Source organism: Brassica oleracea, chromosome C7, assembly GCF_000695525.1.
Source record: "Brassica oleracea var. oleracea cultivar TO1000 chromosome C7, BOL, whole genome shotgun sequence".
NCBI lineage: Eukaryota > Viridiplantae > Streptophyta > Magnoliopsida > Brassicales > Brassicaceae > Brassica > Brassica oleracea.
Window position 1 is genome coordinate 3,098,314 of NC_027754.1, and position 16,025 is coordinate 3,114,338.

Here is a 16,025-nt window from a genome sequence, read left to right on the forward strand (position 1 = left end):
TAGAACTTACTTGGCTCCAGTAGAGAAGATGAAAATTTTGTAGAGACAAACGTGACTTGCTTTTCTTTTTTAACAACGTGACTTGTTTATGTAAGTTGAAGAAAATAAAATAAAGGGAAATCTGTATAAACATCATGATAAAGTCAAAACAAGTCATAATTCACATGTTTATATTTGTTATTGTAAAATTTAAATGGTAAAATAACATATTTATCTCAACACACATATTTATCTAATTTTAATGATATTATTTTATTAGTTTCGAATTTATATATTAATTTCGAATTATATCTTGGATAAAAAGGTCAATTCATAATTAAGAAAGTGTATTTTTCAAAAGTTAAAATAGAAAATGCAATTATCAAATTTCAAATCCTAAATAGGGTATTTTGCAAATTATCCCAAAAAAAAACTACAACTTTTAAATCAGTTTAATAGTTGCTTTAAGAGAAATAATAAAACATGAAAAAGAGTTGTAGATGTTGTAGCTATGCTTTAACTTTAAAATAAAACTATATCATAATTGGTTAGGATTAACAATTTAAAAATAAATAAAGTATTGAGTTAAAACCCAGCTAATCATCACAATAATTTGTACTTTAAATTTATCAAAGTAGTATATCATTACAAAGTACAAAACGAAAATAATGAATAAATCTTCAAGAATCAAACCAAGGTGACTTGGTCTTTTAGTTAATCAGTCGACTATTGTTGAATAAGACCAACTAGGCCTCGGCATATTTATCTGGAACTAAAACACCGAATCTAACCGAAAATGAGGTTTCGTTCTGGTTTGGATCATGTCAATTATACTAGTGAATCATATATCTCTACAATCGAAAAATCAGAACCGAATTGAAATTAAACAGAAACCGAACATAGAACTGAATGGATACCTGCATTTATATAATATAGTTTATATATTAATAAATATTAATTATATTTAGTTTTAAAATAATCAAATAATTTTAAAATATTATTTATATGTTAAAATACCCAAAAAATGAATTATCAGAATGTTTTTTTATCCAGAATATTCATCATTATCTTTGAATTTTAATCTGAAAATCTAAATAAAAATCTAATATTTAATCCAAAAAATTCAATTTTTTTCTTTTTAACTCAAATTAACCAAAAAATTGGAACCGAATGAGATTCGAAATTACTTCAGATATAAGCCAGTTCTCAACTTTGTTACTCCAAATGAACCGAAAACCGAACCAAAACCGAATCAAACTTTCTAAATATCCGAACGGATCATAAACTTCTAAACCCGAAAAACCGAAAAAAATTGAACCAGAACCGAACTGAGAACCGAATTCCTATGGCTAACCATCACATCGACCATCGAGCCAATTGACTTCTATAAAACAGTTATTTATACTCTAGAGCAAAATCTCTACTAGGATTTTGTCCTTAGTTTTTTTTTTAAATTACAATGTTATGCCATTCTTATATTTATGTATAACAACATTAATTATTTTAAAGATATTTATGGATAATATCTAACTAATTACCCATAATCATTTATACGTTGGAAAATAAAGATTGTTTATAAAAATTATTTTTTTGAAAAAATTGAAACTTACACACCGTGGCACATAGTTAAGTTAAGATTTCTAAGACAATGAATCTCAAATTAATACTTAAATTATTATATTTTAAAAACTGTAAAAATTGAATAAACTAATTTCATCTAATATTTTAAATTCAGTTGATACTTTAAACCGAATTACTTCTTGGATTCACAGTTTATTGGATTGATTGTAGTTGATCCATAAACAAAATAATTATAAAATTTAATATATACATATAAATAAAACACAAGATATAATATAAAATATAAATACATATTTTATTTATAAAATGCAATTAAATGTGAAATTTATGTTTTCACATTCAGCTTTTAATTAAGTAACTTTTATAAAAAATTAGTAATAATGATAAAAATAAGATGATAAATAATTAAAATGATTATTTTATAGTTGATTTTGAAATACATCCAACTAATTTTAGTTCTTTATATCAAAATTTTCGTTTGGTTGCATATTATCAGATACATGGTTGATAAAGGCTTTTTGAGATTTTAACAAAATTTTAATTATTAGTTTTTATTATATCTAATATGTTTATATACGTGTTACCGAGTTCGGTGAAACCGTAGATTTAAAATAGATATAAAAATATTAATTTCATCTAATTTAAATAATTCAGTTAAAAATAATGAATATGCTAAATGTTGGTTGAAAGATAAATAGAGATTATAATATAAATCAAAATAAATAATCAAAACAATTAAAATATAAAAATGTAAGTTTTCTATTTATATGTTCATAGAAAATATAAATTATGAATATTGAAAGATAAAAAATATATAAAAAATGTATATCCCCTAGGCTATATTTGCGAAGTGATTTTGCCACAAGTCCTTTCTACAATCAATTTCACAAAACAAATATGACATGGTTACTGAAATTGATGACATGTCTTATATCTTAATATGACATGAATAATTGCATTTAATGTTAATTTATATTTTTGGTAATTTTTTAAAATATGGTAATAACTCATATATTACATTTAATGTCAATTTATATTTTTGGATTTTTTTTTTAGAATATGGGAATAACTCATAAATCATCATTAAAATAAATATATTCAAATATGGCATTATAAATTTCGAAATATAATTAATTATATATTTTTAAATTATAAGCTTTTATTACTAAAATTTTCAAAAATGTATACAATTTTTTTTAGAAAATTATAAAAATTTAATCGCAAAATCATTATTTTCTTATATTTTTTTGACATCCATTATTTTCTTATATATCTACAAATTTTATAAATATTGTTTAATTTTAATTTTTGGTAATTATGCAACTTTTACAAATTTATTTAATATATTTAATTAAAATAAATAGATAGAAAAATCTATCAAATATTATAATTTCAAATATATACATGCATATTCTTAAATATAATTTTTAGGTTTAATTAAATCAAATTTATATTAAAATATTGATACGAAAAAGAAAATTTAAAATATTAATAAAATTTTATTTTAAAATATAATTTATATTTATCTGTTAAAAAAAGATTTTAAATTTTTTTACTGCAGGAAGACACCTAGTTTTATATGTGTGTTGAGTATATTTTGACAAATAAATAGGTTCCGCTTTAAGCGCGGATCAAAATCTAGTAGTATAAAATGTTGCTGAGATGGAATAAACAATGTTTCAATATTAAAAATGTCCCTTATGAGTTGTGTGAGGGACTAATCTTCTTCATCAACCAGCTCTTCACGTCTTAATTTTTTTTATCAACATTAATTGAATGATACTTTAAGGATCCAGCTTATGAGTCCTCCAACCAAAGACTAAACACAGAGACATTCATTAATATATATCTAAATACAAGATTGATTGATATATAAAATCCAAAACAATTCGCATAAAATATTTATAAAGTACTTTAATCAATGCATTGAGCAGAGGTTGCCTCGGGACAACTACTAGCATTAAGCCATGTTTTGAAACCCGACCCGGATCCGCGGTTGAATCGTAAACTCGGTGACCAAGAAAAAATCCGGTTTGGGTTTTACGGAAAATCCAATATTTAGAAACCCACAAAAACCCGTAAAAATCCAGTAAAACCCGGAACCTGATACCGGTTCAACCACCGGTTGAACCAATAAATAACTTTTATTTCTTTTATTTCTTTTTTTAAGTTTTAATTATGTTTTTAGATTTTGTTTTATATTCTAAGTTTCTAATTAAGAACTTAGGTGCTGACAAAAAAAAGTTAAGTTTTCTTTTTTCAGTTTTATATTTGTGATTTTTAGATTTTGACGAAGATTTCACTATGCCACCTGAAGAAAATCAAGTAAACGATGGTAGAGAGAACCAAAATTAGTTGATGTGATTTGGTGTTAGTTTATTTCCGTTATTGACAATTTATTACAATGATCTTTTACTTTTGGTTTATTTTGTATTTGAGTTTAATTTATTATTCATTTAGACATTTAAATATTTATAAATTTAATGTCTTGATTTTTTTATATGCCATAACTCTTACCTTGTAAGAGAAAATTTTAAATAGTCTAAACTATTTTTTGATATTTTGTATGTCAAATGAAAATAAAAATATAAAAACTAAAGTTAAGTATTTTCTAAATGTTTTTAAACATAAAATATATACATATCCAAACTATTATTTTATGTTTTAAAAAATATTTAGAAAATATTAAACTTTAGTTTCTTATTTTTATTTACATAGTTGATATATTATTATATAATAAAATTAATTCATTTATCAACCTGTGGTTCACCCGCGGTCGACCCAGTGATCCAGCAATCCGGTAAGTCGTTTGGTTCAGCGTCTAGGTTAGGTTTAAAAACATTGGCATTAAGTAAAGCTGTCCTCTCTTTCTCTTTTTTTATATAGAACTTAACATATCTTTAGTTGTTCATCACTAATATTTTCATGGCCCCAAGGCCCAAATACTAAAGCATAAACCCAGACACGTTCAAGCCAACTTTAGAAGAGATACCTAACCAATTTTAGCATTAACACATGGACTGAACCATGAATGCAATGCATGGGGTGTTAGTGATTTTGCACTAGACTGAGAAAACTGAAAACCAAAATGTAATATGTACTCAAAAGGAAAAACTTAGTCTCTACTTTTACTTTATCAAAGCTGTATAAAGTAAACTGCTGTTGAGGAGACTCGGTGACAAAGGGATTAGAGATTGATCGAAGAAGTGTGTTTATTATGAACCCATAGGTCGTGCTTTATACAAAGAGATCCTAACAAGAATATGTACTTGTCTAAGATATGGAAACAATATAAAAGGGAAATATACATATACAATCTTATGTGCTTGGTGATCAAGCTATATCGTTAATACCCCCCTCTCAAGTTGGAGCATGAAGGTCTTGAATGCCCAATTTGAGAAGAAATGATTCAAACTCCTTACGTCCCAAGGCCTTGGTGAGTATATCCGCTAGCTGAACTCTGGTGGAAACATGTGTAGCTCTTATAAATCCCTTGACAATATTATCCCGAACATAGTGACAATCAACTTCGATATGCTTGGTGCGTTCATGGAATACCGGATTAGCACTAATATGTAAAGCTGCTTGACTATCACATCGTAACGACATTGGATCAGAATGATCAATACCAAGATCAAGCAGTAATGCTTTTAGCCATCGCAGTTCACGTGTAATGGTAGCCATTTCCCGATATTCCGCTTCTGCGGAAGAACATGAGACAGTTGTCTGTTTCTTTGTCTTCCATGAGATAGGTGAATCCCCAAATTGAACAATCCAGCCGGTTAGAGATTTTCGAGACAATGGACAGCTCGCCCAATCAGAGTCACACCATCCTGTTAAATGAAGTGGCGAATCAGCTTTTAACATAATGCCATGTCCAAGTGTTCCTTTCAGGTATCGAACACATTTGAGTGCAGCAAACCAATGATCTTCCTTTGGCTTTTGCATGAACTGCGACAAAATATGAATAGCATAAGAGAGATCAGGTCGTGTAAAAGAAAGGTAGATAAGCCGTCCAACAAGCCTACGATACTTCTCAGGATTGGTCATCGGTGGACTCTTTGCAAGAGCTAGCCGATGGTTTTGATCTATAGGGGAGCCAGCCGGTTTGCAGCCTAACAGTCCATCTTCAGTCACGATGTCAAGCGCATACTTTTGCTGGCACAAATAAATTCCAGCAGGACTACGAGCAATCTCCAAACCCAAAAAATATTTAGCTTGTCCCAAATCTTTCATGTGGAAACAAGTCGATAAGTAATCTTTGAATTCTTGAATAGCAGATGGAGAATTACCCGTGATCATCAAATCATCAACGTAAACCAAGATTTGAACAGAGACACCTCCATGATGAAACACGAACAAAGAATAATCCGAGCGAGACTGTTTGAAGCCATATTTCAAGAGTGCATTGGCAAGCTTGGCAAACCAGCATCTAGGAGATTGTTTCAAGCCATAAATAGACTTCCGAAGCCTACAAACTTGTTTGTCTCCAGGTGCAGTAAAACCTGGTGGTGGTCTCATATAAACTTCCTCTTCGAGATCTCCATGTAGAAACGCATTATGCACATCCATTTGATGGACTTCATATCGACGTTTTGCTGCGATATCAAGAAGAAGCCTCACTGTAGTCAATTTTGCAACAGGTGCAAATGTTTCTTTATAATCAAGGCCTTCATCTTGATGATTACCAAGTGCTACTAACCGAGCTTTGTAGCATTCTAAAGTTCCATCAGCCTTGAGTTTAACTCGAAAAACCCATTGACTACCAATACATTTCTTATCCGGCGGAAGGTGAGTGAGATCCCATCTATGGTTATCTTCAAGAGAAGTAACCTCTGATTTCATGGCTTCTTTCCATTCTTCATATGTCATCGCTTCTTTAAAAGACCGAGGTTCAATTACTGTGGTTAGAACAACCAAATAGCTACAATACGTAGGAGAAAATCGATGAGCTGATAAATAGTCGAAGAGAGAATAGTCCGTACCTAAGGATGTCTGAGGAGGAGGTGATGTCGAGAGAGAAGAGAGGGGTGATAGAGTTACTGTACCAACAATGTAATCTTGTAGATGTGATGGTCTGGTTTTTGGACGCTTTCCACGTCCCAAGTTATTATCAGTAGTAGTGATATCCGATGTACTTGACGATGCTTCTGAAGGTGATGTATTAACAACATCGAGAGAAGAAGTTTCGTCATGTAAAATGTCAGAACTTTCAGCATCAACATGTGGAAGTGTAGGAGGTGTGATCTCCAGTGATGATGTTGGTGGAGTAGTTGATAATTCAGTGAGATAAGGAAAGACGCTTTCATCAAAAACAACATCTCGTGAGACAAAGAATATTTCACGATCAAGATCATATAAGCGCCAGCCTTTCTTGCCATAGGGATATCCAACAAAAATACACTGTCTACTGCGAGAAGCAAATTTATCACCTTTGTGATCCAAGTTGTGAGCATGAGCCAAACATCCAAAGACACACAAGTGTTTATATCCCGGTGTATGGCCATAAAGAACTTCGAATGGAGTCTTGCCATGAAGCACTTGTGATGGTGTACGATTGATCAAGTACGCAGCCGTAAGAGCACACTCTCCCCAAAACGTAACTGGTAAGCTTCCTTGAAATCGTAAAGCTCTAGCCACCTCTAGAATGTGTCGATGTTTGTGTTCAACACGACCATTTTGTTGTGGCGTATGGACACAAGATGTTTCATGGATAATGCCTTGTTCCTGAAAGAATCGACTCATGCACAAAAATGCAGTGCCATTGTCGCTTCTTATTGTCTTTACTTTCTTGGAGAATTGTCTGTCGATCATGCTCAAGAAATTTCGAAGATGAACAGAAACAGTTGATTTGTCTGGAAGCAAGTACAACCATACTGCACGAGAACAATCATCAACAATAGTCAAGAAGTATCTTGATCCACAATATGCTGGAGTACGGTAAGGACCCTATAAGTCGCAATGCACCAAATCAAAAATCTCTTTTGCATTGGATAAAGAATCTGGAAAACAATGATGAGTTTGTTTTGCTCGTAAGCAGACATCACAACTAACTGAAGAAAGCTCATTATCAATACTACTTAAAAAATCTTTAACACCAGGAAGCTTATTGATGACACGAGAAGATGGATGGCCTAAGCGCATATGCCACAAGGTGGAGTCCTCACGAACAAATGCATGATTCGCAGTCACATTCTCAATCTCCCGAAATCGATACAGCCCCTCTCTCTCACGATCACCCGCTCCAATCAGAATCCTCGAAGTGCGGTCCTGAAAAATCAACAGACGATCAGTCATTTGTCCAACAAGGTGATTATCAGTCAGAAGTTGGCCACATGAGAGAAGATTCATATGAAAACCAGGAACTAAATAGACATTTTTCAAACACAAATTCTGTGCAAGATAAATTGTGCCTCGCTGAGATGAGAGAACATTTTTTCCTGCAGGTAATTGAACTGATACAGGAGTGATAGTATGAACGTCATGAAGTAAATCAGCATTTCCTGTCATATGATGTGTAGCACCCGTGTCGATTATCCAAGACATGTTGCTAGTCTTACCACTCAGATGGTCCGTAGAAGCTGGTGCACTGAACATACGTTGAATGGTTTTCCATTGCTCATCTGTTAATCCACTCAAACCTTGTCTATCTGCATCAGTAAGTGGCTGGTTTGAGCTTGTAGAGGCGGAATTAGCAGCCACGATCTGACTGCTGTTGGCTCTCATAGGTTGACCACGTCCACGACCACTCTGAGTAGGTGCTGTGTTGCGAGCATTAGGTTTGCCACGGCCGCGATCTTCCCACCATTCAGGATAGCCCACGACCCTAAAGCAAGATGATGCTTCATGTCCAGTGCGTCCACAAGCAGTACAAAGCCGAGAAGGATCGCGATTCAAAGTCCCAAGCCTAGGACTATCACGTGCAGTACGCTGTGATGGAGCATTATATTGACGTGATGATGATGGTAGTTGAGATGCAAAACTCATCACTGCTGTATCTTTAAGAACACCCGAGCGAATTGTTTCATTCTGAACAACAGTTTGATACACTGCATCCAGATCAGGTAAAGGGGTGATGGCGCATATTTGCGACCGTATTTCCCCATGAACATCATCGTCAAGTCCAGACAAGAAGTCATGGACCTTAAGTATTTCAAGTTCTGTGTCACGAGCAGTGTTGAGGTCACACGTGCATTTGCCACATTCACATCGCTTGGTAGTGGTGCATTCCGCAATTCCATCCCACAGCTTCGTTAAGCGGCCAAAGTAGTCGTCAACAGACGATCCTTGTTGTTTGCAGGCAGCAAGGGCGTTTCTAAGTTGCTGGAGTCTTGCTCCACTCTTGATAGAAAATTGTTTTCTAATGATTTCCCACAAGTCCTTTGCTACTTCACGAGTTGAGATTAAAGATCTGATTTTTGGTTCGATGGTGTGTTTAATCCAACCAACCAAGAGATGGTTGTTAGCAACCCAATCTTCAAGTGTAGATGAGTTAGCTTCAGGTCGGGGAATTGAGCTGTCAATGAAGCCAAACTTCTTGCGATTACTAAGAGCCATCCGCAAGTTGATAGCCCACTCGTCATAGTTCAATCTGTTGAGCAGCGGCTGAGAGATTACTGCTCCAGGATTGTCACTGGACGTGAGATCATATGGAGATATCGTCTTTCGTTTAGGATTAGAATATGTAGCTGTTAGAGATATTGTGATGATTTAATAGAGATTTGCCGAGAGGTTCTGATGAAAGATAGATGATGCTCTGTTTTCGGAGTAGAAAAACAGAGTATGACAAAAAAAAATAAGAAGATGCCGAAAGGCTTTGATTTTAGGTCTTCAGATCTTGCTCTGATACCATGACAAATGGATTAGAGATTGATAGAAGAAATGAGTTTATTATGAACCCATAGGTAGTGCTTTATACAAAGATATCCTAACAAGAATATGTACTTGTCTAAGATATGGAAACAATATAAAAGGGAAATATACATATACGATCTTATGTGCTCGGTGATCAAGCTATAGCGTTCATACTCGGTCTTTTGATTAACTAGTCAACTGCTGTTGAACAAGACCAATCATTACATCGACCAAACCATTCAGTTGACTTCTAAATATCAGTTTTTTGCTTTATACTAAAATGTTAAGACGGAATAAACAATGTTTCATATGATGTAAAAACAATAAATGTTTCATATACAACAATGTTCCTCGTGAGTTGTGACTTGTGAGAGACTAAACTTTTTCATCAACAAACTCTTCACGTCTTAATTTTTATTAGCATTGATTGGTTGAATAATGATCCAGCTTATGAATCCTCCAAAATACGACTAAGCATCGAGACATCAATTATAAACATATATCTAAATACAAGATTGATCTATAAAATCCAAAGTCAATCGCATAAAATCTTTAAAGTATTCAAGTAAAAATGCTTCAGCAAAGGTTACCTCATGGTAACTACTACAATTAATACATTTTTTTTTTCTTTTGATAACTTAAGTAACATATCTTTAGCTGTCCATAATACTTGTGCTAAAGAAAACAAACCAAAAATCTCCAAAGCCAACCACGAATTCGAATCCGTCTTCTCACGACAACATTTCTGTCCTGATCATCAATCAAAACACACAAAAGAAACTCAATCCAACCAAATTCATATAAGTGTTATTAAAGATGCTACAAGAATGCAGAAAACAGATGAATAAACCAGAAAATAAGCAAACCTACGCAAAAATTTAACGTGGTTCACCAAATAAGCTACGTCTATATGAAATTTATATGTGGAAGCTAAAGGTATATATTTTGGATACATTTCTGATTTGAAAAACGCTTGCGAAGTCCCCATCTAACTAATGCTAGCCAGTCATACTACATTCAAGGCACATCGACAATAAATTTAATTTCCTAGTTATGGAGCTAAGCTTTAAGAATCTTACCAAGTAGCTTCTTCAGAAGTTGAACCAGTAGGGTACCGAATTATCCTCTGCAGAATCACAGTCCTCGCCTTTGTCACATCCCTACAATACTTATCCGCATGTTCCCTTAGCTCTTCAATAGTATCAGTAAACACATCAAGCTTCTTCTTGATCTCATCCATCGCAAGCCTCACACCATTCTCTTCAGCAACAGCAAACTCAGCATTCTTCAACAAAGACTCGATCTCCACTTCCACTCTACGCACAAGCACGCTTATATTATCCATCTCCTTAACCGATATATAAGTCCCGATCCTAACCGAAGTAACGATCTCCTTCTGCCCTTTCACTACTTTCTCATACTTAGTCCAAAGAGAGTTGCACCACTTCCCAACAGACCCTACAGGAACAGCCAACGCACCGGCTATAGCCGCCACCACAGGCGGCGCAGCCACGGCGGCCGCCACCACCGAGAAGATGAGCACAGAGACAAAAGCGGTCACAAACACCATGTTGGACACTCTCCTCCATGTTTTGATGTTCTTAAGCTTCTTATCGAGTCTCCTCTTCAGCTTATGAAGCTCGTCAAGCATCATGACCTGATGTTTATGCACCGAATCGAAAAGATCGAAGAACTCTTTAGTAAAAGGATCACCAGCCAACTTAAACCTCTTAAGCTCTTCAAGAGTCTTCTCGTACTTTCTATCCTCGTTCTCCTCGTCCTCGTCCTCTTCCTCGAACTGTTTAACAGCGAACTGAATAATCACTTGGCTTCTCTTCGCGCGGTTGAGACAACCCTCGAGCTCAGAGCAGAAGTCCATAGTCTTGGCGGTGCTTTCGAAGTACATGTTGACGAGACCGAAAAGGTCTTGGTGGTTCCATATGTCCTCTTTGTCCTGTAATATGACTTTGACCACGTCTTGGTTCATGTCTAGAAGGCATTGCGTCACCTCTCTGAGGGAATCGAAGGATAAGGATTTGATCTCCACGCCTGATGCGAGCTTGTTGATGACTCGGTTGGTTCGTTCGTGGAGAGCCGAGTCGAAAGACTCGAGCTTTGGATCTTCGCTGCAAGCTGTTTCGTAAGAGGTCAAGTGCTCTGTGTAAGCTGAGTTGATTTTGATCTGTACTGGTGTTGAAGGTGACCCCCAAGTTTCCTCCTTTTTCTTGCCTTTGCTACACTTTCCTCCCATCATTCTCTTTCTTTTCAAACTCTTAACAAAACTGTTTAAATTAGAAACCAAACCAAACCAATCTTAAGCTTGTATTGTAAGAGCGAGAGAGAGAGAGAGATCTTGATTAGAAGTAAATAGATACTAGAGAAGTAACGCAAGTGAAATGGGTACTTGATTTATAGCTTAAAGCAACCAACTTTATACCGAATCTTGCGGAGCAATCTAAAATTGTAACCGACAATCAAAGAGAGAGGAGAGAGAGTTTTACCTGGAAATGAAAATGTGATTGAAAGCAGAGATCGTCTGAAACGAACAAGAGTAAGAACAACAAAGGTGGAGTTTTTATAGAAGGTGAAGAGTGATTTGTGTTTCTGGAAGACAAGTAGTTAGCTTGTACGCTTGGGGAAGAGAGAGAGAGAGAGAAAATGCTTAAGGGAAAAGGAGAGATCAGAGGAGGAAGACTATTTCTCACGCGGTTTTAGACAGTGTGAGAAAGCCTTGCACTGCTCTCAACTCGGTCTTGACGGACTCATCGATGGCAAGTCCAATACTGAAAGAATGAAAGAAAGAAAAAGAAAGAAAGGAGAGGAATTATTGAAGAAACTGAAAATATGTAGATTCCCTTTTTCTTTCTGTTGTGTCTGAACAAAGAGACAAAATAATTAAATCAGTCGTTGAGTCTTGAAAACTAAAATCCATGGTGGGCCCACCGATTTCCCCATCTAGAATGGATTAACTTAACCAGTAAGAAGAAAAACATACGACTTTTATAGTTTAAATGGAAGGTGAAGAATGCCAAAGTGGAGCACATCTCATTACATGTGAAGTTTCCATTCAACAAAATAACACATACGTAGTGTGTTTTTTTCTATGATATTACAACTTTTTTGATCTACTAGTAGATCAGATTATTGAACAAATGTGAGTGGACTACTTATAACAGTAAAAGCGCTCTATATTTAGAGTGTAATAGGCATTCATAGGGCTGGGCATTGATACTTGTTACTCGGTCAATACTTGCTATTTGACTCATACACACACTAAATCAAATTACTTACACTTTTGTATGGTTAAATGGTAAATTCACAGTTGGCAATCTTCTTTTTTTTTTGTAAATGCGAGCGGGAAGTGAAGACATGAAGTGAATGCACCAAGGAGACACGACTAAGACATGAGGAAAGGCATTGAACCCAAACCCGTCGCTACCAGATGAGAACAAAGAGGCATTCCCACCAACAAAGAAACATGAACTGAAAGCTATCAAATTCCACTGAGAATCTACGTAACGAATCTACGAATCTAAGATTCGCTAAGCAAGTGCCTTCGGGACCATAGTAACGCAAGTGAAGGGTCAACACGACAAGACAAAGTCGAGAACCCTTAAACAAACCATAACAGGAGAGATATGAGCGTAAGAGAGGACCTCACCATCCACAAAAGCCGCACTTGACCACTGCTTCACCAAATCCGTTGAAAGAAGTATCACTCTATATCAGAGCTGGTATGAGCTTGCACCGTGCACCAGAAAAAAGTTTGGATCGGGTTAAGCCATTAAGCAAGACACAAAGACAGCATATTTGGTACCAAACAACAACTTTTATCCAACCCAAGCCTTCTAGAAACTTCAGTTTCACCGATTAAGACTACTAAGAGACACTAGAAACCCTTTCATAGCGTTGACGATGCTCGAAGTAGGTGAATTAGAAAACCATTTTTTCTCTCTTGCGGCTGCTAGGTTGAAATGTTTATGTCTTTCGGTTTCTACGTAGATATTTTCTTTAAGGTATAACCAATTTAACGATTACAAACTAACTAAAATATATTAGATAAATTAGATTGGATCGGTTAAACTAAAATGAAACAGTTTTCTTCTTGGAAGGACATTTCTAATATGCGTGAATTTGTGGGGTAACCATAATGAGAGCTAATATTCACCAATTGACCATATAATAAAGTGGAGTTTGGATGTGACAATTTCACACATAAATGGAACAAATGCTTCTTCTTAGTGCGTGGCGTGCATCAAAACCGATTTATTAAAATATACTATACTACATCTATAACACGAATAGTATAGAACAATTGATTATGGTTGTTGATACATGATATTTTTTTTTAAAACATTGGAATAGAAGAGAAAACAATTGATGGCGACAGCGGTGTTGAAAATGCTGAATGATGATGAAACAACCTCTAATAATTGTGGTGGATGTTACAAGTAGAATAACAATAAACACAATATATGTTGTGTTACAAATTTATTCTACAAGTTTAAAATAGAATATAATAAAAAATGGTAAATTGTTCATCCTTTTCAGCCATGTTTACTAGTTAACGACAGTGAAAAAAAATGGAACCAACGAAAATGATGGAGAAGAAAAAGCTGGCTATGATGCAATAACCAGTGGTGGTGGTGGTGGATATTATAGGCGGAAGTTACTAAAGAAGAAAAAGAGGTGAAGCAAAGAAAAAAAACGAAAAATTAAAGAGGAGAAAAAGAAGGAAAATGAAGATGAAAAAAAAGAAGAGGAGGCGTGAAGAAGAAGAGAAAGAAGAGAAAAAAAGAGGAAAAAAACATATGGAAGGGAGGATGAAAAAAATAGCGAAGAAGAGAAGAGTGTTATCTATACAAATAATATAGAACTTGCGCGGAATAAATATTATATATATATATATATATATTATTTTATGTATTATATGTTCTTACATATTATGAAATAATAAATATATATTCAATAATTAAAATTCAGTAACTATTACATATATAATTAAATTGGTGCGAACGTATAAATCAATTTTATTAATCCAAACATTTTTTAAAATTTTTTTGATAGGATATGTAATTAAATTTAAATGATATTAACATACATAGTATATTTTTAATATTAATGTCTATTTTTTTTTTAAATGATGCTTTCTACTCATATGTTTTTTTTATCATGTGTATTTTTAATAGCAAAAACTTTTAATTACTGATAACAAAATTTTAATTGTGGGATTAATAATTTTAGTAATTGATAATTTAAAAAAAATTATCAATGTTAGTTCAAAACTTTCCATGGATCGCAAAATTTGAATGTGAGACTTTTAACAGTTTTAGTAATTTATAGTCAATTTTTAAAATTCAAAATATAAAATATACAGAAAAATATAAATTTTTATAATATGGTTATTGTGTTTTTTAAAAAAATTATTTTAATAGTTTTAAAGTAAACAAATTTGATAGAAGATACATTTTTTTATCAAATTTTTATTATTAAAAATCATTAATTGTCATATATATTTTACCCACATTAGGCAATTCCGTAATTTTTATTTAAGAAAATAATAAATGACATTAATAATGAATTTATGGTTAGTTTAATAAAAAATTTATTATATAATTAGATGAACCAACATATTTCTCTAATAATTCTAAGAATCATCCTATTGATGACATGTGAATACAAAAAGATGTTGTAATGTTTCACAAATAATATATAGGGGATAGTGCTAGAATTTTTTTTTAAAATATATATATATATATATATATTTCGTGAAAATTTATGTGTTTCAAATATTTTAAAATATGGTATATGTAAAAAATATGTATATTTTGTATAATCATTTGATTTAGTTATATTTACATTTGGAAGTTACATATAAAATAAATTGAGATGAGGACAAAAAAAAAAAAAAGAGAACCAGAAAGATGAAGAAGAAGTAGATCAACGATTATTTTTGTTTAGGGATAGTTATTATAATATTATATAAAATACACACTATATTCTAACTATGGTCTTGTTATGGATACTGAGCGAATTATAATTTTTTTTATGGTTATACCATACAATTTCGTTTCTAATATTGGTTAGCCGGACTTTTACAACCCACTTCAATAAAAAAATATAGTTAATATTTCTTTGTCAACTATAGTTAATCTTTTGTTAATCACATATTTTTGATTACATTGGTTTGAGCCTTTATGTTTGATCATGTGATGAGTTATTTTTAGTATAACTGACAATCATTTTGTAAAAGACACAACCAAATTATATTTTTTTTAAATTACACAATGTGATGTATTGGATTTGTTTAAATTGTTCAATTTTTCAAATACGAACTTTTCTTTCCAAATTTGTAATGAACAAAATATGAGTTCATGGGCTGGTAACTTAGTGTTAATTTTTTATTATCTAAAATAATGAAGACATACAAAGAAAGTTTAATCTAATTACAGCATTTAATAAAAAACTGTTTCTTTTTTTATCTAATTACAAATTAAATAGGAAATACTACATCTCTATTTTTTTGTATGGAAATTTTCAAAATGATACCATGAGTTGAGAATTTCATATTAACTAGAAAATATTTTATATCATGTCATCAATTTTCTCCT

At 32.9% G+C, this 16,025-nt stretch overlaps 1 protein-coding gene across 2 annotated transcripts; it reads right to left on the reverse strand.

Moving 5' to 3' along the window:
* Nucleotides 1–9,933: 9,933 nt before the first annotated feature.
* On the reverse strand, nt 9,934–12,278 carry LOC106307071 (UPF0496 protein At2g18630). Of its 2 annotated transcripts, none has more exons than XM_013743928.1 (3): nt 11,916–12,278; nt 10,494–11,696; nt 9,934–10,159 (listed from the first exon to the last, which is right to left on the reverse strand). In XM_013743928.1, coding segments are annotated over exons 2-3 (1,176 nt in total). In that variant the 5' UTR covers nt 11,669–11,696; nt 11,916–12,278; the 3' UTR covers nt 9,934–10,158. The 2 variants fall into 2 exon arrangements, with proteins under 2 accessions (XP_013599382.1, XP_013599381.1); XM_013743927.1 differs by having other exon boundaries at nt 9,934–10,164.
* Between the last annotated feature and the right edge of the window lie 3,747 nt (nt 12,279–16,025).